Source organism: Dendrobates tinctorius, unplaced genomic scaffold (assembly GCF_039654945.1).
Source record: "Dendrobates tinctorius isolate UK_male_01 unplaced genomic scaffold, ASM3965494v1 ptg000069l, whole genome shotgun sequence".
In the NCBI taxonomy this organism is placed as follows: Eukaryota; Metazoa; Chordata; class Amphibia; order Anura; family Dendrobatidae; genus Dendrobates; species Dendrobates tinctorius.
Genome location: NW_027361737.1, coordinates 11,435,218 through 11,459,928, shown reverse-complemented (window position 1 = coordinate 11,459,928; position 24,711 = coordinate 11,435,218). Strand labels below are relative to the sequence as shown.

The window sequence follows — 24,711 nt, the reverse complement described above, 5'->3', positions numbered from 1 at the left end:
TCACTTTTTGCTCACTTAGAGCTTAGGGCCACGTTCACACGTTGACTATTAGGTCAGTTTTTCACCTCAGTATCTGTAAACCAAAACCAGGAGGAAAAGTATAAGGCTATGTGCACACGGTGCGGATTCTGCTGCGGATCCTCAGCGGATTTGCAGCAGAACTGCATGTGATGTACAGTACCGTTAAAGGCAATGTAATTCAAAATCCGCTGTGCACATGGTGCGGATTTTTCCGCGCAGATTTGCTGCGGATTGAAAACTGCAGTATGTCACTTCTTTTGTGTGGATTTCCTGCAGTTTCCACCTGCTCCATTCTAGAAATCCGCAGGTGGAAAACCGCACAAAAACTGCACTAAATCCGCATTAAAACAGCACTAAAACTGCACTAAAGCCGCAGGTCATTTTACCGGCGGATTCAGCGAAATCTGCGCGGAAAAATCTGCAGGAGAATCCGCACCGTGTGCACTCAGCCTAACAGAGACACGTCACCACTTCTGTATTCATCACCCACTCCTGGTTTTGGCTTATAAATACTGAGGTAAAAATCTCACCAAATAACCAACGTGTGCATGTGGTCTAAGAGTCCAGTCTATTTAGGGAGTGGCAGCCTTCAATTTCCAAGCGTGTATATAGAGGTATTTGTCAGTCAGCGAGGTGGACCGCCAATGGACTCCCTAAATCAGAAGTGCAGGAATTAAGATTGTAAAAATCAATAAAAGTTTTGCTTTTCCTATAAAATAATAGATCAGTCTGTTTTCCTGCGATCTGGGATAAGGTGTCCCTCCCGTCTCAGGGGCCTATCCAAATTGCAAGGTGCAAGCACTCCTTATACAAAGGTTCGGGAAGCTTATTGGTACCTCTATGATTGTCATAAGGGCTGATTATTGCAATTATTAAAAAGCATGCCTGTTCACTCCCAATATAAGCCCCTGACGTGAGACAGTGCTGAGGACAGCCTTCCAGGCATCACTAATGGAAGCTACTTTAGGGATCAACCTTACTGAAAATGCCGCATAAACAACCAAGAAATGATTCACTTGTTAGATCAATCAACCTTTGTAGTGGCGAAGGGCCATCACTCAGGTACAGGACAGATTATTTCCAGCCCTGCTCCAACATTAATAATGGATCTACTGCAACCAAGCCGGGCGTATCTTTTACAGCGACCTCAATGGAAACTCTAAGATAAGGAATCGGAGCCCTAAATGGATTTACTTCCCGTAGTAGCTACCCAAATGTAATGCAACGTCCATAAATGCATTTTATAGACGGTCCCATTATCCATAATGCCCATATTATATAATATATGCATCTGATAATTTAATTTCGGCGAGGTCTAACAGGCATACACGGTGTATTCATAGGGAGGATTCATCACAGTCTGCATTCAGTTCATTAAATATTAACCCTCCACATATTTTGTACTATTTACAATACCTCTTTTAACTAGTTATGTCTTCTATCTAGTGTATCAGATCTGCATAATATTATTTTACTGCAGCGATTCTTGATTACAATTCAAGATCCCTTTTATTACGGGAAAGCCTGGCACCTTCACTGGTAACAATTGAGGTCCCTCATAAAATCTGCTCGATGCTAATCCTTCTAGAAACACACATGGAAATACATTCTGTTCAAGAGCAAACACAGGATAACAAATTGGCATCTGCAGGGTAGCACAATCCTTAAGAATAAAGTAACTGCAAAGTAACCTGAACTTTCCACAGTACTGCAGAATTCAGGAATTTTGTTTACTGGCAAATGAATGTAAAATAAAGGCCAAAAATTAAAATAGAAGGAAGGTAAAATCTTGATGCAAACCCAAATCTGTTCTGGTCACTGCCTCCACAACATTGTGCAACCTGTAGATGTAGTATTTTGCTGACTTGCTTGAGCGACCGTGCTCGGATAGGTTATCCGACCATACTCAGGTGCTAAAAAAGTGACTTCGACGTGCTTGAAAAATATGTTCGAATCCCCGTGGCTGCTCGACAGCCGCAACGCATGCAGGGATTGCCTAACAAACAGGAAATCCCTGAACGTGGTGTGACCGTTGAACACCTGTGAGACACGCAGGCACGGGGACTCTAACATATGTTTCGAGTACGCCAAAGACACTCAGCTAGCACCCGAGCTTGCCCAGATAACATCTTATTCCACCACGTTCGTTCATCACTAATACCTACCCTACTACAGAAATGAGTCTCCCCAGCATGCCATGTAGAAATCTGCCAAAAATCTGTATGGTGTAGAGGTGTAAAAGGCTTAATTAGAATAGGCTCTTTTATAAATTCTCTATTATTCCCAATGTGCAAGTGTGGAGTGTATTGTGGATTTACTGGATATAGTACAATGCAGCAGTCAATATATTCATGGAACAGGTATTGGAACCATTGCTGGTTTTCAGTTATCTTTATATTTATTATTTCATTAAGCAATGATTTACAATCTTTGGGTTATATCTAAGGGTACCGTTACACTAAGCGACGCTCCAGTGATCCCGACAACGATATGATCTGGTAAGGATCGCTGGTGCGTTGCTAAATGGTTGCTAGTAAGCCGTCAAACAGACAGATCTACTCAACGACGCAGCAACAATCCGGCGATCCGTATAACAACCTCGGCGGTCGTTGGTACCTTGTCACACAGAAGCTATTCTGACGACTCACGTCTGCGTCCCTGAGTTCTGCGTCGCCAATGAGGTCGCTTGTCAGCGTCAAACACAGCGATGCATGCTGACCAGCGGGACGCCAACGATCAGAAAATAGCCTGGGACATTTGAGCACGATCAGCGATATCCAGCGGAGGGGCCGGTCGCCGCTATGTGTCACGCGTAGCGAGATCGCTGTTGCGTCACAAAATCGGTGACGCAACAGCGATCTCGTTAACGATCTCGTTATGTGAGACGGGGCCTTAAAGCTCTGTTTATATCTACTCAGAGCCTTTGTTGTAGATTTTGTAAAAGAAAAATGGAGAGCAAAATAGCGCTGTGGGCTGCACTGTTTTGTCTGAAGAAGGGATGGACACTATGATAAAAAAACGGCTGTATCATATTACAGTCAATTGTTTCCCTCGACTTTTGGTGTCCATCTACTGACTGCCATAAATTTTTTTTTAGTCACTCTTCATTTAGAGCAGACGAATGGAAATGAAATGCCCAGATGTGAACAGGACCCAAGAGAGTAACATAAGGAGTCAACTTTAAAGATTTTGAGTGTCTCATTGTAATATCATTAGTCAATGTATTAATATAACAAGATAATCTGTTATCACATCCCGAGACAGATCATTAGTCGATGTATTAATATAACAAGATAATCTGTTATCACATCCCGAGACAGAGGGGTAACAGCAAAGTTTGCGAATGTAACAACCAACATAAATCATCACAAAAAATATAATACTAATACAGTAACATGAGTATAGTACTTACGATCAAGTCCATTGATGTATCGCATTGTAATTTCACAGTGACCCCATACAGCGCTGACAATAGGGTAAAGTTTTTTCCCTTTAAGTCCTCTGAAGGCAACTCCTAAATATTGTCCATCAACGATGAAGCTAAGAGTCCCCTCATCCATGTCTAACACTACCAGCAAAGAGTCTGGGAGTACAAATGCTTCATCAGGTTCCAGAAAAGCTGGATATGTAACACCAGGTTGGTTTTTACAGTTGTAATAGAGTTTGTTTCGTCCTAGGTCCCAGCCCCAAGACTCAGTATTGCTTCCTACCAATGAAGTATATCCAACTGAATGTAAAGGGGCATCAGCAGTAGCTACCCCCACAACAGCATGCGTTCCTCTTTGTCTTGTAGGCCAATGAATTTGCCAAACGTGAAGGCCTCTTGTGTAGCCAACTTTCCCTCTGATGCAGTCTGTACTTTGTGCAACTGGGTGCCGATGGAACGTCAGACGGTCGTCCTCCTTCACGAAGATATTCAAAGACCGGTCCTCATTGTTCCAAGCATGTTTGTGCTGAAATTCCATAGTAGCCATGGGCATATCCAGCAGCATATCTAGCCTAGCAGGTTTACAAAAGTCAGGGCCCCGCAGTTCTCTTTTGACTGGTCTATAAGGGGGGTCCCGTACATCCACAGACTTTATACTCCCTGAGATCTTCTGACCCATTTCTTGTCTATGGGTTGATAAAAAAGGGACAGGGTAGGGGAAAAGGAAGATGTTCCTTTGTTTCCTTCTGTTACCTCATTAAAAAATGTATATTGAAGCCAGTTACTTGTGCACCACAAGCAGCCGATGAAGACCCTCAGCAGACCAGCAGTCTTCTGCAAAGCTTTTCCTGGAAGAAATGAGAACAATATATTAGTTTGGGACGAATGACATAACTGGGTTTGTACATAAAATCAAGTTTCTCAGCCTTGGACCTTGTGTTCCTAAACATTGTCTATCTGATATGCGTATAATGTGTTGCCAATTATTAATTTCTCCATTCACAGTTGTTGCATAAAACTGATTCCATGCTTTATCCGGGAAGCCTGGAAAGAACACGTCTAAAATCTGAGAACTGCAAGAGTAACGGAGATTGTTACACAGCACAGCATTTCAAACTATAGATGCTCCTCAGACTTCAGAGGCAAGATACTGTACCATGTAGTAAGCAAAGACTTAATGACAGCATTTGAAGTATGTTTGGGTTCAATTTTGTGCCAAATGTGTACTGTAAGAACAAGCTAAAAAGAAGGAAAGGTTCCTCTGAGCGAGGGCACATTCTCTGATACCTTCTAGCTGCTAAGCTTGAAATTCTACACAAATTGTAAAATCGTCAGAGGCCTCTTCTTTAGACATAACTCTGTGTATTTCTGAGGCATTGGGGGGCAGCTGACAGGTTTAGACACCCTGCACAGACTCTGACTAACTAAAAACAAAATGTGCCTGAGAATGTACAGAGCTCACAGTGTGCTACACAGACAATAACTTCCTCTGATTCATAATGGGATACAGACACACCGCTTTCCTTCCCTCCACCCCTCCGCATAAGTCTAGCCAAAGCCTCGCCTTTGGATGTAAGAACATTATTCACATTCCTTTAACTAACGGTTCTTCACAGGAGATCAGAAGACACATCTCCCTGACTCTTTGGAGATTTCACATTATATATATATATATATATATATATATATATATATATACACACACACATACTAGCTGAAGAGCCCGGCGTTGCCTGGGCATAGTAACTAACTGCGGTTAGTTATAACAAATTCTAATGATTATATTGCACATAAAAACATTTCACATCATATATTCAACACTACAGATTTGCAACACAAATTAACTAAACAATTACCCAAGTATTGATAGTATTTTATTTTCAACTCATTCAAGAGCCTTTTGATAAACAACATGTGAATCTGTGTATCTATCCCTATCCTGTGTGATACTGTCTGCTGAGCCGTGTATCTAATCCTATCCTGTGTGATACTGACTGCTGAGCTGTGTGTCTAATCCTATCCTGTGTGATACCGTCTGCTGAGCCATGTATCTAATCCTATCCTGTGTGATACTGACTGCTGAGCCGTGTATCTAACCCTATCCTGTGTGTTACTGACTGCTGAGCCGTGTATCTAATCCTATCCTGTGTGATACCGTCTGCTTAGCCATGTATCTAACCCTATCCTGTGTGTTACTGACTGCTCAGCCGTGTATCTAATCCTATCCTGTGTGATACTGACTGCTCAGCCGTGTATCTAATCCTATCCTGTGTGATACTGACTGCTGATCAGTGTATCTAATCCTATCCTGTGTGATACCGTCTGCTTAGCCGTGTATCTAACCCTATCCTGTGTGATACTGACTGCTGAGCCGTGTACCTAACCCTATCCTGTGTGATACTGACTGCTGAGCCGTGTATCTAATCCTATCCTATAATTTGTTATAACTAACCACAGTTGGTTACTATGCCCAGGCAATGCCGGGCTCTTCAGCTAGTGTATATATATATATATATATATATATATATATAGATTCTGAATGTCGGGGCATTGAGATAGTTTTAGTTTCATAAAATGTAGCTGTAATATATTCTATGTAATAAGTAAAAGACCTCTATGTCACATCAGCAAGTTCACAGGTATTTTCATAATTGGATTTATATTTTACCCAAGTAACCCACTTTAAAAATCATGTATTAGATCAGAGAATATATACTAAAAATGAATCAGAAACCCTACAGCAGTACTAACACCCGTAGCTTCTATATGTATTTGAAAAAGAGGAAAAAAAAAAAAACCAAGACCAATATCTTTATCCCCACAAGCCCCTTTACGTCAAGTGCAGGTGGAGAGGGCCCTGCAAAAACTATAGACAGTATTACAATTGGGGCATTAAATGGGTTAAACCATGAACATTTTTATTCTCTACTGCATCCAAAGGATAGGTGATTCATGTGTAACCATCGGGTGACCCAAGGATCAGTAGAACACCTCATAAGCATTAGCATGGAGCAGTGGTCATGGATGCGCACAGCTATCCCCATTCTAATGGCTCCTTTAACTGCTGCATTAAACAACTGCCAATTGGCTGCATGGAAGTCGATCAATGGTTGTTTATTGGTTGTTTAGACTGTCTGACCAGAATTCTCTGCACACAGAACGGCCATTACTCAGATTGCTCATGTCATCAGCAGAACATCACCTGTATACACAGGACCATGTGCTGCTGATAATGAGGATTCTTCAATAATTGCACTCAATGAACAGACATTATGCTCGTTCTTAGGATGATTGCCGGCTTGTTTTGATGCATTGTTCTAAGGGCAGGTGCAGACCACTGTATTATTGGTCCAACAGAACAATAGGTCGCACTCAGACCAATGTTAGTCTATGGGGTCATGAACAAGTCCAATTTTTTCGCTGCATGTCTGTGTTTGCTCTGCTATTCGGATCGCACTTGGCCATACCATGACATTTGAGTGTAGACCGATCTCCACACACTAAAACAATGGAGAAGATGGAGTGAGCTCCATATCTCTTATCCGGAGAATCGGCGCACACTATGCTGACTCTCACACCAAACTCCAATCAGAGTGTCATTTACATAATCGTCCTGATTTTCTGGGATGTGAGAATCTGCGGCCGTCTACACCTTCCCTAAGAAGTGTCTTACAACCTTGCAGAAGGTCTCATTTGATGTTGCACTTGGTTCTCAATAAGAACTCACTAAAAGACAACATAAAACGGGAATCGGCGGAACCAAACATTTTAAGCACCAGTTAACAAACATGAGCGTAAAATCATTGCCAGACTAGAGCAGACATCGCCAGATGTAACTACAATGACTTTATTGCAAAACAAAACTGTTCTGAAACTTTCTGGTGCAATTCACAATTAATTCCAATGATGTGGGTGCAATTTATGGCATCTTCACATTACAGAATATTGCAATGTGGACCGCCAGTGTCACCGACATACAGATGTATCCTTCATCACCTCTCATCTTGGCTCTACGTGTATTGAGTCGAGTTCCACAAGAGTTTTGTAAAAGAGCGTGATTCTGAGATACTCTATTGGGAGATCTTTATGCTATATGTGTCTATATGTAGACACATGTTGGTTGCGATGTAAGTTACAACCAGTTGAGGGATTTGCTAACATGTTGCGATAACTATTACTTTGAATTTGTACTGAATTTGTATTGTGAGAAATTGGAGTGCTGTGGAAAGGTAATGGTGAATACATATGTAGCCGTACCCTAAAAAAAGTGGCCAGGACATCAGGTAAGGTTCAGTTCACATGTCCAGCTGTCATCTGCTTGTAACTGATCAGGTGTTATAAAAAAACTGCATCCATTACTACAAGTGGAGAAATAACAGATGAAACTCTAGTCTTCTGGGCATGCGCACAGCTTAAAAACCTGATGCGTATACGGAGGACAAAATAGATGACCATCATTATGATCAATTTCCCATAGACCTGAATGTAAAAAAAAGTAAGGATCCAGTTGCTATCCATTTTTTTTCCTGGACGAAAAAGTTGTCTAGACTATGTTTTTTAGAAAATGCTAAAAATGGATAGCAGCTGGATATCAGTCAAATGGGAGACATTTTAAGACATTTCCATCGCCAATCATTTGCATAGATCCTGCACTGGATGATTTTCATTTCTGACATCCCAAAATGGATCCAGAAACGGAAACAACTATAAGACATGTGACTAGAGCCTGAGAAGCATAAGATCTGATGTATGATAATCACAAAAGACTAAATTACTGGTGAGCGCACCGGGTTACAGTAAATTGGGAGGGAATGAGTCAGTCTGAAAACATTGAGCTAAGTATTACACACCAGCACGAGAAACATTACTAACATTCACTACTGTACATCATAAAGTGACGGCTGCTTCAGACACATCGTGTCATCTCAACACTGCCAAGGATTGTTATTGTGTTTGCCATAAGCGAGGAAACAGAGACTGTACGGACTGTACTCCTGCCTCCGATATTCTCGATTTTCCTTCCTATTTGCGACAATTGTGTACTCTAACAGAGATCTGATTGAATTTCGCGTTGCTGCCAGATGTTATGTAACATTTGCAATAGTTTACAATTTCAGACGCCAAAGTTTGGGTTCTGTCATACAGATTTACTACCAGTGACGCAACAATCCTATCTGCAAGGCACACAGTGTACGTCAAGTCACCTAATCAAAAACAGAGGAAGGTATTTTTGTTTTTCACAGTTTTTCTCATTAATATTGACAAGCTATGTGCCGATGCCAATGATAACATGGAGCATAGGGTTGGAATTGTAAAGATGCCCTCCCATAAACTTTTTTTTCATTAAGTCTGTGTATGTGTTTTGTAAGGTCACTGTGTTAACAGACTCACCACCAGTGTTTCTCTTGTATACAGCGCCGTCCCACTCTTCTTTTGAGTGAAGTCTCCGCTCTTCAGATAATCCAGCTCACTTTATGCTCTATGTGTGAGCCAGAAGTCTCTTTTTCAATATAAGCTCATGGATCCTCATTCTAAGGTTCCATAGGCTTACATTGTAAAAGTCACTTCTGGATGAAACAGGGGGTAACGTGACCCGTAATGTATGAATAGCAGTGACGTCACTAAGAAAGGAGATGAACGGTGCAGGACATCCGGGAAGGAGGCGATAGGTGCACATAATAACAAATACACATTACAGCACATACACATGTTTAAGCGAAAAAAAGTTATGGGAGGGCTTTTGTAAAGCAGCCTTTGACCAAAACTAAATAAAGACCATATGCAGTTGTGCTCAAAAGTTTACATACCCCGGCAGAATTTTTTGCTTTCTTGGCCTTTTTTCAAAGAATATGAATAAAATAAAGAACCTCATCCACAACTACCACAAAAGACTTCAAGCTGTCATTGATGTTAGAGGGAGAAATACATTGTATTAAGAAATGGGGTATGTGAACGTTTGATCAGGGGCATTTGGATGTTTTGGGTTGTCATTATGATTTAAAAAGAGAAAACACAGTAGTTTGACAATAAATGGTTTCACCCTACCATTAACCATGAGTGGAGAAAAAGTTTTGGTGTTATCATTCATATTCTCTGAAAAAAGGTCAAGAAAGCAAAAATTCTGCCAGGTATGTAAACTTTTGAGTGCTACTTAGATGGCTGTTGTCCTAATCATCGTTTAGCCAACACAGCTCCGATCAAAATGTAATGGCTACTGCTGGCTGTTATCGGCTGCTACAGTATAGCTTCTATTGAAAAAAAACCACAGGAGCTGTGCTACAGTAGCCAGCAATGGCAGGCAGTGTCCGCTATCATTTGATTTGAGTTGCCATTCAAAGTGTTTTCAATCCAGTCAATCATGGAGCAAAAAAACAGCTGATCGGTGGGAGCATAACAGGTTTCAGAAGTCAAAAAATCGGCTATTGAGGACCTATTATGCAAATAGGTCATCAAATCCTGATTCCTGATGCCCGGACAACCACTTTAACTACTGTATTGAGTTAGACTAAATGACTATTGTTCCTTATCTTTATGGTAAAGGCATACTGAGGAGGATAGACAGGAGAACAAGGACCCATTTACAATGCCTGATCCCGACTGCTAAATACAAGCTGATCGGCCTTGGCTTCTAGCCTTCAGTTTCAACAATTTTTAGCCTTTCTAGCCTTCAGTTTCAACAGGCAACTGGAATTCTATGAGCACGGAACAATCGCAGACAGGAACGTTCTGTGCACAAAGAATATCATCTTATCAGCAGCACATCCCTGATTTACACAGGACAATGTGCTGCCGATACCTGCTGGGTACATGTTCAATCCTGTCGTTTCATTTTACCATTTCAGCAAAAAAAAGTGAAGTTCTTTGAGCACCTTCTGCTCAGAAGATGCCCGCACTCTATATGTTACGGTGTAGAGGGAAAGCTGCTGTCGGTGGAGCCGCTGCAAGAGCGAAAGCAAAAATGCTAGTGAAGCCGCCTCAGAAAAATAACCATCAGCATCTTCCTGAAGTGGTTTCACCTGGGAAAACTTGGTGATTTAAAGGCAATTGTGTACCTATACCCTTAAAAGAATTGCAGGTCTTCCTTTCCCTTTAGAAACAAATGAAATCTTCAGTTCCTGATATGAATCAGTTCATGAGCTGCTATGCAAATATTAGTCACTTATGCCTTGTACGTTAGTTCATGAGTGTTCGTTTTGAAGCATTCAAAATGTATGCAAGGTCCACTCAGGCCAGTATTCCTCTACACGTGAAATAAGGGTATGGAGGGTTTGTGGAGGTTTTCCACACTGCTAATTATTGAAGATGTCAGTTACCAAGAATTATTAAATATGTGGTTTATTCAACGCGTTTCAGAGTGTCACATACGTCGACTTCAGGAAACAACCACATATCTGGTGAAAGGAAGATAGGCAGGCAGGAATAATGAAAAGAAGGGTAGGTGAAGGAGGGAAAAAGAGAGGCGTGGGGGATTTTGTGTGGAAGGAAGGATGGGAAGGAGGAAGAAAGGAAATACGGTAGAAAGGAGGACCGGGAAGAAGGATATATGGAAGATAAGAAGAATATTGAAGAAATGTGGGGAGCTCAGTGAACTACATTTCTATATTTAATGAATGAAGAAAAGAGAAATCTAAATCAAATCAATATTTGGTGTGACCTCTCATTGCCTTCAGAACAACATCAAGGCATCAATTCTTCTAGGTACATTTGTAAACAATTTTTAAAGAAACTCGGCTGGGAGGTTATTCCAGACATCTTGGAGAACTAACAATAGATCTTCTATGATCTTCTATTACGTCTCTTCTTGTAATCCCAAGCAGACTCTATGAATTTGAGATCACAGCACTGTGGGGGAGCATACTATCACATCCAAAACTGAATGGCATTGTACTGCTGCAGAATAAATTAAGATCAAATCAGATGCCTCCCTGATGGTACTGCATGATGGATAAGAATCTGCCTGTATTTCTTAGCATTGACACCACCAAGGAAATGGCATAGTTGAGGACAGTAAACATGGTGGTCATCCAAGGAAACTTTGAAAGATGCCAGCAGTGCCATCAGCTCAAAACTGGCAGCAATCAGTGCAACTCAGCTACACCTATCTACTTTTCTGAGAAGTCTGGTCAGAATGTGTCTTCATGGAAGATTTGCAGGCAAAACCATTCCTTCCAAATGGAATGAAAGAGACAACTATGCACCAATACATAGTAACAGGAGTGCAGATCCTCTGGACTAATAAGTAAAAAATGTGAAATATTTATCTGTAACAAAAGGCAGGGCTGAAGAATGATACAATAATGAATGTCTGCAGGCAACAGAGAAGCATGGTGGAAGTTCCTTGCACGTTTAGGGCTGCATTTCAACAAAGTTGGGGATTTGGTCAGGACTATAGGTCTCCTCAGTGCTGAGATATACAGACACTTATGTAATTAAGAACTATTTTCAGTGTAAAGATGAACAAGAAGTCCTTGGAGTAATGACATGGGCCCTATAGAGCCCTAATCTCCACATCATCAAGTCTGTCTGGGATTTCATGAAGAGACAGAAAGATTTGTGCAAGTTTGTATCCACAGAAGATCTGTGGTTAGTTCTCCAAGATAGAATCACAGAATGGTAGAGTTGGAAGGGACCTCCTGGGCCATCTCATACAACCCCCTGCTCAAAGCAGGATTCGCTAAATCATCCCAGACAGATGTCTGTCCAGCCTCTGTTTGAAGACTTCTATTGAAGGAGAACTCACCACCTCTTGCGGCAGCCTGTTCCACTCATTGATCTCTAACTGTCAAAAAGTTTTTTCTAATACCAAATCTGTGTCTCCTTCCATTCAGTTTCATCCCATTGCCTCTAGTCTTTTCTTGTGCAAATGAGACTAAAGATGATCCTTCTACAATGTGACAGCCCTTGAGATATTTGTAGACAGCTATTAAGTCTCCTCTCAGTCTTCTTTTCTGCAAGCTAAACATACCCAAATCCTGCAACCTTTCCTCATAAGACAGGGCTTGCAGACCGGTCACCATTCTGGTCGCTCTTTTCTGAACTTGCTCCAGTTTGTTGATGTCTTTTGTAAAATGTGGCACCCAAAACTGGACACAGTATTCCAGATGATATCTGACCAAAGAGGAGAAGAGGGCAATAATGACTTCACGTGATCTAGACTGTATGCTTCTGTTAATACATCCTAGAATTGCATTCGCCTTTTTTGCTACTGCATCACACTGTTGACTCATATTCAGTCTGTGATCTATTAGTATACCCAAGTCTTTTTCACATGTGCTGTTGCTTAGCCCTATTCCTCCCATTCTGTATTTGCTTTTTTCATTTTTATTGCCCAGATGTAGTACTTTGCAGTTTTCCCTGTTAAAAACCATTCTGTTAGTTGCTGCCCACTGCTCCAGTTTATTTATATCTTTTTGAATCCTCTCTTTCTCTCTTCTCTAGTATTACCTATTCCTCCTAGCTTTGTGTCATCAGCAAATTTAATCAGTTTACCCTCAATTCCTTCATCTAAATCATTGATAAAGATGTTCAACAATACAGGGCCCAGGACAGAGCCCTGTGGTACCCCACTTGAGACATTCTTCCAACTGGATGTGCAGCCATTTACGACCACTCTTTGGGTCTGATCACTAAGCCAGTTATGAATCCACCTAACAGTTGCCTTGTCCATTCCACACTTAGCCATTTTTTCAAAAAGGATTGTGTGAGATATTTTGTCAAATGCTTTGCTGAAGTCAAGATATACTATATCTACAGCATTTCCCTGATCCACCCAATCAGTGATTCTGTCATAGAAGGAAATTAAGTTAGTCTGACATGACTTATTAGTTACAAACCCATGCTGACTCTATTTAATCACTTCATTCTTATCCAGGTACTTACATACATGTTGTTTAATAATTTGTTCAAAGATCTTTCCTGGTATAGAAGTCAGACTCACCAGCCTATAGTTGCCTGGGTCCACCTTCTTCCCCTTTTTGAAGATAGGAACAACATTTGCTCTTCTCCAGTCTTCTGGGACTTCTCCTGTTCTCCAAGATTTTTTAAAGATTATGGAGAGGGGTTGAGAAATTTCTTCTGCTATCTCCTTCAGTACTCTGGGGTGTAATTCATCTGGACCTGGAGATTTGAATTCATTTAGGTTAGCTAAGTGTTTCCTCACTTTCTTTCTGTTTATAGATATCCTGGATTCTTCTGTTCCCTTAATAGGACAGTGAAAAACAGTTGATGTTACATTTCCTTTCTGAGAGAAAACAGATGCAAAATAGGAATTTAAAAGTTCGACTTTCTCAACATCCTGTCTTACCATTTCATCATTTTCATCCTGTAAAAATCCTATAGCATCTTTGACTTTTCTTTTACTTTTGACATATCCCCAAAATCTTTTATTATTGCTTTTGACGTCATCTTGCAAGCCTCAATTCATTGCCAGCTTTAGTAATCTGATTTGTGCCCTGCAATTTCTGCAGACAGCATTATATTCTTCTTTAGATATGCCTCCCTCTTTCCATTTTCTAAACATTTCTTTCTTCCTTTTTAGCATGTGCTTAAGTTCTGTGTTCATCCATCCTGGCTTCCTTAATTGCTTCCTATTCTTCCGTCTTTTCGGAATTGTTAACAATTGTGCTTTAAGAAATTCATTTTTCAAGATTTCCCATCCTTCCTGGACATTTTTGTCCTTAAGGATATCCATCCATTGGATCCCTACAATTCTCTTTCTGAATCCCTTAAAATCTGCCTTTCTGAAATCTAACCTTGACGTCTGAGTCTTCACAGGTCTTCCTCCTCTAGCTATCCAAAATTCTAAAATAGCATGGTCGCTACCTCCTAGGGTCCCAGCCACTTTTACCTTCTCAACCATTTCCTCCCTGCTTATAAGGATTAGATTCAAGATAGCAGTTCCCCTTGTTTTCTCCCCTACCTTTTGGAAGATACAGTTGTCAGCAAGAGAGGATAAGAACTTCCTTGACCTGTTAGTTTTGCCTGAGAGAGATTCCCAACAAATGTCAGGATCGCTGAAATCTCCCATGACAACTATGTCATATTTTTTGGAGAACTTGACCATTTGATGCATAAAGAGTTCATCTATAACTTCAGCTTGCACAGGCGGCCTCTAGTAAATGCCTACAATGGTGTCCTTTCCATTGTTCTGTCCTTGTATTCTTACCCAAACAGTTTCCACAGAACTCCCAGTCTCTGAAGCTTCAATCTCTGTGCAGATATACGCGTTTCTAACATACAATGCAACACCTCCTCCTCGTTTATCAAGTCTGTTTTGAGCAAATAAGTTGTATCCTAGCCTTGTATTCCAATCATGTGTATTATCCCACCAAGTTTCAGTGATTCCAATGACATATTTCTTTTCCTGCGTTATTAGTTCCAATTCTCCTTGTTTGTTGCCCATGCTTTGTGCATTAGTATAGAAACATTTTAGTTTGTGATTGGTTTCTCTTTCTCCAATATTTTTATTATTTAGATTCTTTTGTCTTTGTTCTTCCTTTCCACTTCTAATAGCAGAGATCACAATACCATTTGCCAGGTGTATGGCTTTTTCTGGCCTTTTGCTTCCCTTCCCACAATGTTCTAGTTTAAAGCTCTCCTTACAAGTGTAGCAAGGCAACTTCCAAATACTTGTTTTCCAGTCTTCGTAAGGTGCACCCCATCTCTAGCAAGTAGTCCATGGTATATGTAATTCATTCCGTGATCCAGAAAGCCAAATCCTTGCTGACGGCACCATCGACGTAGCCAGTTGTTCACCTGCAAAATCTTATTCCACCTCTTTGTTCCATGGACATCCACTGGGAGGATGGAAGAGAAGACCACCTGCGCTCCCAGTTCTTTCACTTTCTTACCTAAAGGGCATGTCACACTAAGAGATATCGCTAGCAATATCGCTATAACTTGTGACGTTAAGTATCACACATAGCGATATTGCTAGCGATATCGCTATGTGTGATACTTACCTACAACCCGCTCCCCCGCTGGTTATCGCTGATCGCGCGAGAACAGGCAGGACTGTTTCTCGTTGTCAGCTTCCTGCGGCGCTTCCTGCTGTGACGACGAGCGACACGTGGATGCGGGCAGGAGGACGTCAGGATCGCCTGGTGTGACAGGTAAGTAGCGACCCCCGTCCCCAGCGATGTCGCTAGTGAGATCTGCCTGTATGGCAGCTAACTAGTGACCACTTAGCGATGCACCAGCGATCCTGACCGCGTCATATCGCTGGTCGGGATCGCTGGTGCATCGCTAAGTGTGACAGTACCTTAAGTTTTCAAAGTCACTGCAGATGGTTTTCAGGTCGTTTCTTGCTGTGTCATTTGTACCCACATGTAGTAGCAGGAATGGGTAGTCATCTGTAGGTCTGAAGAGTCCTGATATCCTGTCACACACATCTTTAATTTTGGCACCTGGAAGACAGCACATTTCTCTTGAGGCTATATCCGGTCTGCAGATAGCGGCCTCTGTTCCTCTCAACAGGGAATCCCCCATGACCACCACTCTCCGTTTCTTCTTCACAACATTTTTCTTTCTCCATCCATCTTCATCGTTCTCCTGCGTGAGAGCCTGGTACTGGTTCCTGAACACTATGGGCGCTGAATGCCTCCCGATCCTCCTGCTTCTCTGGGTCACATGTTTCCATTCCTCTGTTTCTTCAGGTGCACTTCTCTTTCTTCTCTTTCTGTAAGATGAAGAGAAAATGCTGCTCTGTCTAAGAACTCTTCACCTTCCTTAATGATCTTCAATGTAGCTAACCTCTCTTCGAGATGTTGCAACTTTTCCTCCAACAGGGACACAAGCTTGCATTTGTGGCATGTGAAGTTTGGCTTTTCCACTGGTAAGTCTGTGAACATGTAGCAAGAAATGCAGCTCACCAAATGGCTCCTGGCCACTTCCATATTGTTATTGTTAAAGAGATTTCAAAGCGATGAAAAAGAGCCAAAATCCTTGAAACACTGTGTACAATTGTACCTAGGATAATTGATGCTGTTTTAAAGGCAAAGGATGGTCACCATATATTTATTTGATAAAGATTTCTTTTTTGTTTATTCGCTTTTATTTTGTTAATTGTAAAAAATACTATCAGCACATGTCTTTTGAAAGCATTTTCACTTCGTAGCATTTTTTTTCTACACTTGCCTAAAACATTTGCATAGTACTGCATAGCTCTAATTTACAATAAAGATCATAAAGATCATAAATTAGATTTGTGTTTCTGTTAGTAAAAAAAAAAAGAAATAATGTCTTTTAAAAACAGGCCAAGATTCATGGCTCAAGAACCGTCCAAAACATTTTTATCTGCCAAAAATAGAGAACATTTTCCACAGTGAGCATACTGCACTGACAAAAAGGAGACACCATCCAATATCAGGCTCAACACTAAGAACATTATGTGGTTATCCATCAAGACAATCATTCACATTGTACTATGACACCTCAGTTGACTATCAATTAAAAATAGAAAGTGGTAATCTATGGTGATTGACATCTTGAAAATAGTGACCTAAAAGTTTAATTTGGCAGCTGGATGTTTAGGCTGATGCAAGCTATCAATGGATTATTCAGCACTTCAATATGGTTTTAGGTAAAACACAGTATATGGAGAATATTATAAAACCATTAGTCACATTCACTTCTCTGGTCACCTAATACTATTCATTTTTGTTTAATTTAAAGGGAGTCTGTCACCCTCAAAAACTCAATTTAAATTAGTCAAATAGAGCAAAAGGGTAACAACTTGAACTTTTGACTTTCACGCTCCATATCTCACCATCCACTACTGCTTCGAATGTGACACTACCATCATTTAATAGGCAATCATCTTGGATATCTCGTACACTGTATTGTTACTGTTTTCCTCTTAAAGATCTAAATTTTAATTTTTATTATTTTGTTAGTATTCCGTAAATCCATCTTTGGCTTTCAATACTGCCTGAACCATTCTGGGCATGCTCTCACGATCAAAGCAGTAGTGGATGGTGAGATATGGAGCCTGAAAGTCAAAAGTTCAAAACATTGTAACCCTTTTGCTCCTCACTGTATATCAATAGGCTAATCTTCTCAGACATGGTTATCCAGAAAGCAATCATTTATATGTAAATTAAGGTGTTTAGCGCACACTTGGAATGGCCAAGTTCTCAGTACACCATTCTGCCCCTCTCTCCTTAGGTTGATTGACAGTACTCACTTAAGGGCCCGTTACAGCGCGCATTGCTGCGTGTGGCAGCGGCAGCCAGCGATGAGCGACGCTGCACGCTGGTTACCAACGTAAACATCGGGTTTCTAAGGGCTGCGGGGCCCTTAGAAACCCGATGTTTACCCTAGATGCCAGCGTGCCTTGCAGGCAGGACGGGAGGTGGAGGCAGAGCGACGCACAGACCGGAGTAGCTCTGCTATCTGCTACTCCAGTCTGTCAGACCGGAATAGCAGATAGCAGAGCTACACCGGTCTGTCTGCGCCGCTCTGCCTCCACCTCCCGCCCTGCCTGCAGTGCACGCTGGTATCTAGGGTAAACATCAGGTTTCTAAGGGCCCGCAGCCCTTAGAAACCCGATGTTTACGTTGGTAACCAGCGTGCTTGCTGGTCCTGATCGCTGAAGTGGCTGTCTATGTGACAGCTCACCAGCAATCAGCTAACAATCTCCCAGCGATCCCATCCACGTCGGATCATTGGTGGGATCGCTGGGACATCGTTATGTGTAACGGTACCCTTACTCAGAGCAAGCGCCACTTGAGACACACTAACATTTCAGGAGCCGATTGGGCATACACCTCCCTCTCTGTCTGCTACAACTGTCATTTTGGGAGTTTTCAGCGCAGGCAGCGCTCAACCTAGGCAACTGAGCATCATCACTCAACATAGAGACAAGGGGCAAAACTACGCAGAAAAGGTTTGCCATGCTAAGGGTGCACCGGGCTCCCTAATTTACATAATAAATAAATAAAGCTCATTTTTTGGATAACCATTTCTGAAAGACTACATGCATTATTTTTATAGGGGTGAAAATCAGCGCAAATCCATTTCGGTTTTAATGCAACTACAGCAAATAGCTCAATGCGGCTGCAAAGTGTGAACTCAACTTTACAGAGAGCCTACAAGGAAGGAAAGAGAATCTACAAGCAGCTGAAAGGTGGGGAAGATACAGATTTGCACTAATAATATGATGGATCGCTTTATATATTGATGAGAGCTATTGATTTATCAAATAGTAAATGATAAGTAACATTAAGGCTAGATGCAGACGACCATAAATTCTTCATTCTGAGAGAATCGAGTTGATTATGCAAATTACACTCTAATCACACTTTGATCAGTGTGATCATACTGTGATCCAATTCTCTAGTCATCTGTAGGACTCTTCAGACCTACAGATGACTACCCATTCCTGCTACTACATGTGGGGACAAATGACACCGCAAGAAACGACCTGGAAACCATCTGCAGAGACTTTGAAGACTTAGGCAAGAAAGTGAAAGAACTGGGAGCGCAGGTGGTCTTCTCTTCCATCCTCCCAGTGGATGGCCATGGAACAAGGAGGTGGAATAAGATTCTGCAGGTGAACAACTGGCTACGTCGATGGTGCCGTCAGCAACGATTTGGATTTCTGGATCACGGAGTGAACTACTTATACGATGGACTACTTGCTAGAGATGGGGTGCACCTTACGAAGACTGGAAAGCAGGTATTTGGAAGTCGCCTTGCTACACTTGTAAGGAGAGCTTTAAACTAGAACAACATGGGAAGGGAAGCAAAAGACCAGAAAAAGCCATACACCTGACAAATGCTATTGAGAACTCTGCTATTAGAAGTGGAAAGGAAGAACAAAGACGAAAGAATCTAATTAATAAAAATATTGGAGAAAGAGAAACCAATCACAAACTAAAATGTTTCTATACTAATGCACAAAGCATGGGCAACAAACAAGGAGAATTGGAACTACTAACACAGGAAAAGAAATATGATGTCATTGGAATCACTGAAACTTGGTGGGACAATACACATGATTGGAATACAAGACTAGAAGGATACAACTTATTTGCAAGAAACAGACTTGATAAACGAGGAGGGGGTGTCGCATTGTATGTTAGAAATGCGTATATCTGCACAGAGATTGAAGCTTCAGAGACTGGGAGTTCTGTGGAAACTGTTTGGGTAAGAATACAAGGACAGAACAATGGAAAGGACACCATTGTAGGCATTTACTACAGGCCGCCTGTGCAAGCTGAAGATATGGATGAACTCTTTATGCATCAAATGGCCAAGTTCTCCAAAAAATATGACATAGTTGTCATGGGAGATTTCAACTATCCAGACATTTGTTGGGAATCTCTCTCAGGCAAAACTAACAGGTCAAGGAAATTCTTATCCTCTCTTGCTGACAACTTTATCTTCCAAAAGGTAAAGGAGAAAACAAGGGGAACTGCTACCTTGGATCTAATCCTTATAAACAGGGAGGAAATGGTTGAGGAGGTAAAAGTGGCTGGGACCCTAGGAGGTAGCGACCATGCTATTTTAGAATTTTGGATAACTAGAGGCGGAAGACCTGTGAAGACTCAGACGTCAAGGTTAGATTTCAGAAAGGCAGATTTTAAGGGATTCAGAAAGAGAATTGGAGGGATCCAATGGCTGGATATCCTTAAAGACAAAAATGTCCAGGAAGGATGGGAAATCTTGAAAAATGAAATTCTCAAAGCACAGTTGTTAACAATTCCGAAAAGAGGGAAGAATAGGAAGCATTTAAGGAAACCAGGATGGATGAACACAGAACTTAAGCACATGCTAAAAAGGAAGAAAAAAATGTTTATAAAATGGAAAGAGGGAGGCATATCTAAAGAAGAATATAATGCTGTCTGCAGAACCTGCAGGGCACAAATCAGATTAGCTAAAGCTGAAAATGAATTGAGGCTTGCAAGAGATGTCAAAAGCAATAATAAAGGATTTTGGGGATATGTCAAAAGTAAAAGAAAAGTCAAAGATGCTATAGGATTTTTACAGGATGAAAATGATGAAATGGTAAGACAGGATGTTGAGAAGGCTGAACTTTTAAATTCCTATTTTGCATCTGTTTTCTCTCAGAAAGGAAATGTAACATCAACTGTTATTCACTGTCCTATTAAGGGAATAGAAGAATCCAGGATATCTATAAACAGAAAGATAGTGAGGAAACACTTAGCTAACCTAAATGAATTCAAGTCTCCAGGTCCAGATGAATTACACCCCAGAGTACTGAAGGAGATAGCAGAAGAAATTTTTGAACCCCTCTCCATAATCTTTGAAAATTCTTGGAGAACAGGAGAAGTGCCAGAAGACTGGAGAAGAGCAAATGTTGTTCCTATCTTCAAAAAGGGGAAGAAGGTGGACCCAGGCAACTATAGGCCGGTGAGTCTGACTTCTATACCAGGAAAGATCTTTGAACAAATTATTAAACAACATGTATGTCAATACCTGGATAAGAATGAAGTGATTAAACAGAGTCAGCATGGGTTTGTAACTAATAAGTCATGTCAGACTAATTTAATTTCCTTCTATGACGGTATTACTGATTGGGTGGATCAAGGAAATGCTGTAGTTATAGTATATCTTGACTTCAGCAAAGCATTTGACAAAGTCTCTCATACAATCCTTATTGAAAAAATGACTAAGTATAGAATGGACAAGGCAACTGTTAGGTGGATTCATAACTGGCTTAGTGATCGGACCCAAAGAGTGGTCGTAAATGGCTGCACATCCAGTTGGAAGAATGTCTCAAGTGGGGTACCACAGGGCTCTGTCCTGGGCCCTGTATTGTTCAACATCTTTATCAACGATTTAGATGAAGGAATTGAGGGTAAACTGATTAAATTTGCTGATGACACAAAGCTAGGAGGGATAGCTAATACTAGAGAAGAGAGAGAGAGGATTCATAAAGATTTAAATAAACTGGAGAAGTGGGCAGCAACTAACAGAATGGTTTTTAACAGGGAGAAATGCAAGGTACTACATCTGGGCAATAAAAATGAAAAAAGCATATATAGAATGGGAGGAATAGGGCTAAGTGACAGCACATGTGAAAAAGACTTGGGTATACTAATAGATCACAGACTGAATATGAGTCAACAGTGTGATGCAGCAGCAAAAAAGGCAAATGCAATTCTAGGATGTATTAACAGAAGCATACAGTCTAGATCACGTGAAGTAATTATTTCCCTCTACTCCTCTTTGGTCAGACCTCATCTGGAATATTGTGTCCAATTTTGGGCACCACATTTTAAAAAAGACATCAACAAACTGGAGCAAGTTCAGAAAAGAGCGACCAGAATGGTGACCGGTCTGCAAACCCTGTCTTATGAGGAAAGGTTGCAGGATTTGGGAATGTTTAGTTTGCAAAAGAGAAGACTGAGAGGAGACTTAATAGCTGTCTACAAATATCTAAAGGGCTGTCACATTGTAGAAGGATTAACTTTATTCTCATTTGCACAAGGAAAGACTAGAAGCAATGGGATGAAGCTGAATGGGAGGAGACACAGATTAGATATTAGAAAAAACTTTTTGACAGTTAGAGTGATCAATGAGTGGAACAGGCTGCCACGAGAAGTGGTGAGTTCTCCTTCAATGGAAGTCTTCAAACAGAGGCTGGACAGACATCTAACTGGGATGATTTAGCGAATCCTGCTTTGAGCAGGGGGTTGGACCAGATGGCCCAGGAGGTCCCTTCCAACTCTACCATTCTATGATTCTATGATTCTATGATTCTAGGGTGAAGAAAAGACATTTATAAAAAAAAAGTCTCCATCTTCTCTAATGGGGCAGTTCATGGAAATTAGACCACATTTAGATGTCATGGATGAGAAAATTGGAGCACATAGTGCAGGGAAGAGGGAGAACAAAATGTCTCCATTCTGTGAGAGGGCCGACATCAGATGACATCCGAGTGGAGTCCTATGTTTTCCACACAATAATTGACTTACATGGCCGAGTGCGATCCGAATATTGGATCAAACTTGGACATGTTGCGTACAGCCCCATAACATGGGGATCAGTGCTATTTGTCAAAATGATGTCTAGCACTCATCCAATTATTATGGCCGCCTGCACGATCCTCTAACGTGGCAAAAAATCATTTGATATTGATATCAGTGCTAACCATGTTTTTACATTTCTTATAGTCTATACATTTACTGTAATCTAATGGTTTAAAGGTAGCTACAAAAATTCTCTATAATTACTGTGTGGTGTATTTTGAGATATGAGAACACACCATTAATTACAGGCAAGGTCATTTTTCACGGCACACTATTAAAGCTTGCACATCCATCATTGCTATTAATTCAGGAAAAGACTTCAATACAGTCTGCAGATCGGAGCAAGTCCCTGTGTGCAAAACGATGGCTCATAAAGTCTAATAGAAAGTCGGAGGAATGTGGTAGGGTTAACCGCAAAGCTACTTTTGTTACTAATTATATAATAGACGGAAGAGGTGATACACCTGTTCTACATTCCAATTCCATGCAAAACCTCTGCTTGTATTCCAATACAATGGAATTTAGGGCAAGGTATAAAAGAATATTCGTAACAGACAAAAGAGTAGGCATGTAACATTTTCTAAAGGAGATGTTCTCTCCTGAAAAATGTTTCTTCCACCCTTTGCTATTCTGAAGAAATAAAGCAAACTTACCTTATGATCCCCACCACTCCTCTTCCAGCGATGCCTGGTTCCCCCGCCGGTCTCCAATCTTCCTCTTCTAGTCAAATGGACCAGTAGGAGACTATTCTCTGGTCGAGACTAAATGAAACAAATCTCAGCATACCTTATAGCTGTCATCTTTTCTGTGGATAGATGATAACTTTTTGTAACTGGAACACCCCTCTGAAGCTCAAAGTCAAAGCAATTGTACTGGCGCACAGAGGCTGAGTCATAAAAATCCTCATATGGAAGCAAAATCTCTGACACATTCCCGATGCACAAATTTGACTGAGGGTGGCTTCTTCCAGAGAAACCACTCACATTTTATCGGAATAACCAACATACTGAAATGGAATTGTTAAAACTATACAATCCTTTTATAGGACCATATGCAAGACATCTGTAAGCACATTTTTCTACAGCTGTCATTGATATGGCTTCAATTGAATACATACGTTTTCTTCGAAAATGCAAAGTGGGTAATATAGAACACAGGTTCTGCTTTTTCCCAGAAACAACGCCATCACCTGTATGTGCACATAGTTTTTTTTTGGAGTGCGACTGCTCCAAAACAACTCCTGCAAAATCACTTACAAAATCCTTCAAAGACTCGTCTTATTCATTTCTATTGTAAAACTACTTTGCTGTTCATATGTTCAGTCCTATGAATTTTCTTTCCATTTGAGGTGTTGAAAAACACCTGGTGGAAAAAAAGTGCGTGTCAAGTCTTTGAAATGGCTCATGATGGCATCTGCTCCAAACTTGGAACTGTCCAATTAAAAAATTGCAAAAACCCACTTCAGTAAAAAAAAAAAAAGACAGTTACAAAACGCTTCAACAACTCTTCAAAACAGCTTCAGAAAAAGAAAAACTCCCTCCTTCTGCAAGGAGTTTTGAAGATTTTCACTTGAATAACTCCTTATTTTTGACTGCCTAAAATATTAATAATAATAATAATAATAATAATAAATTTTATTTCTATAGCGCCGACATATTCCGCAGCACTTTACATTTCAGAGGGGATTTCTACAGACAATAGACATTACAGCATAACAGTAATCACATAGATCATAACGGATACCAAGAGGAATGAGGGCTCAAATAAAAAAATTGTTCTGTGCACAAAATCTAACGTTGCAGCTTAGACCAATTTGCTTGAAAGACAATAAATTGCAATACCACACAAAGCATAAGTGTCACGATTTTATCACTGTGGCCTAGGGACGCTGTGAGTGATGGCTCAGCCACCCTATGGGATCTGGAGTGTGCTGAACTGTCGGGTTTGGTGAGTGACAGGTCAGTCATCCAATCTGATCCTGGGGTGTGCTGGGCTGTCAGCATTTTGACTGACAGCCCCGCTGCTCTGTCTGGTCTATCCTGCGGTAGTTTACCTAGGGGCCACCAGTCCTCAAATGATCTGCAAGGTATTAAGCTGGCTTGCTGTGAGCAGCAGATTGTCAGTTGTAACTTTCCTTTAGTTAGGTGTGGATGCTTGTCTGACTTCTGATCTTGTTAATGACCTCAGAATTGGTGAGACTATTTGTTTGGATTATCCCTTCTGCTTTTGACACTCTCTGACTTCAGGTACCTAACCCCGGAGTTGGCC

The 24,711-nt window shown here is 40.9% G+C and overlaps 1 protein-coding gene across 5 annotated transcripts in view; it reads right to left on the bottom strand.

The window, feature by feature from the left end:
* SPSB4 (splA/ryanodine receptor domain and SOCS box containing 4) overlaps positions 1 to 24,711 on the bottom strand; it is a 194,406-nt gene that overhangs the window by 107,517 nt on the left and 62,178 nt on the right. For 4 of the 5 annotated variants that reach the window (XM_073581091.1, XM_073581088.1, XM_073581092.1 and 1 more), the window contains exon 2: positions 3,434 to 4,296. In XM_073581091.1, coding sequence (XP_073437192.1) covers positions 3,434 to 4,127 — 694 coding nt within the window. In that variant the 5' untranslated portion in view covers positions 4,128 to 4,296. Of the gene's footprint in view, positions 1 to 3,433; positions 4,297 to 4,735; positions 4,844 to 24,711 lie in introns of those variants that run through there. The other variant, XM_073581090.1, reaches the window with a different exon arrangement.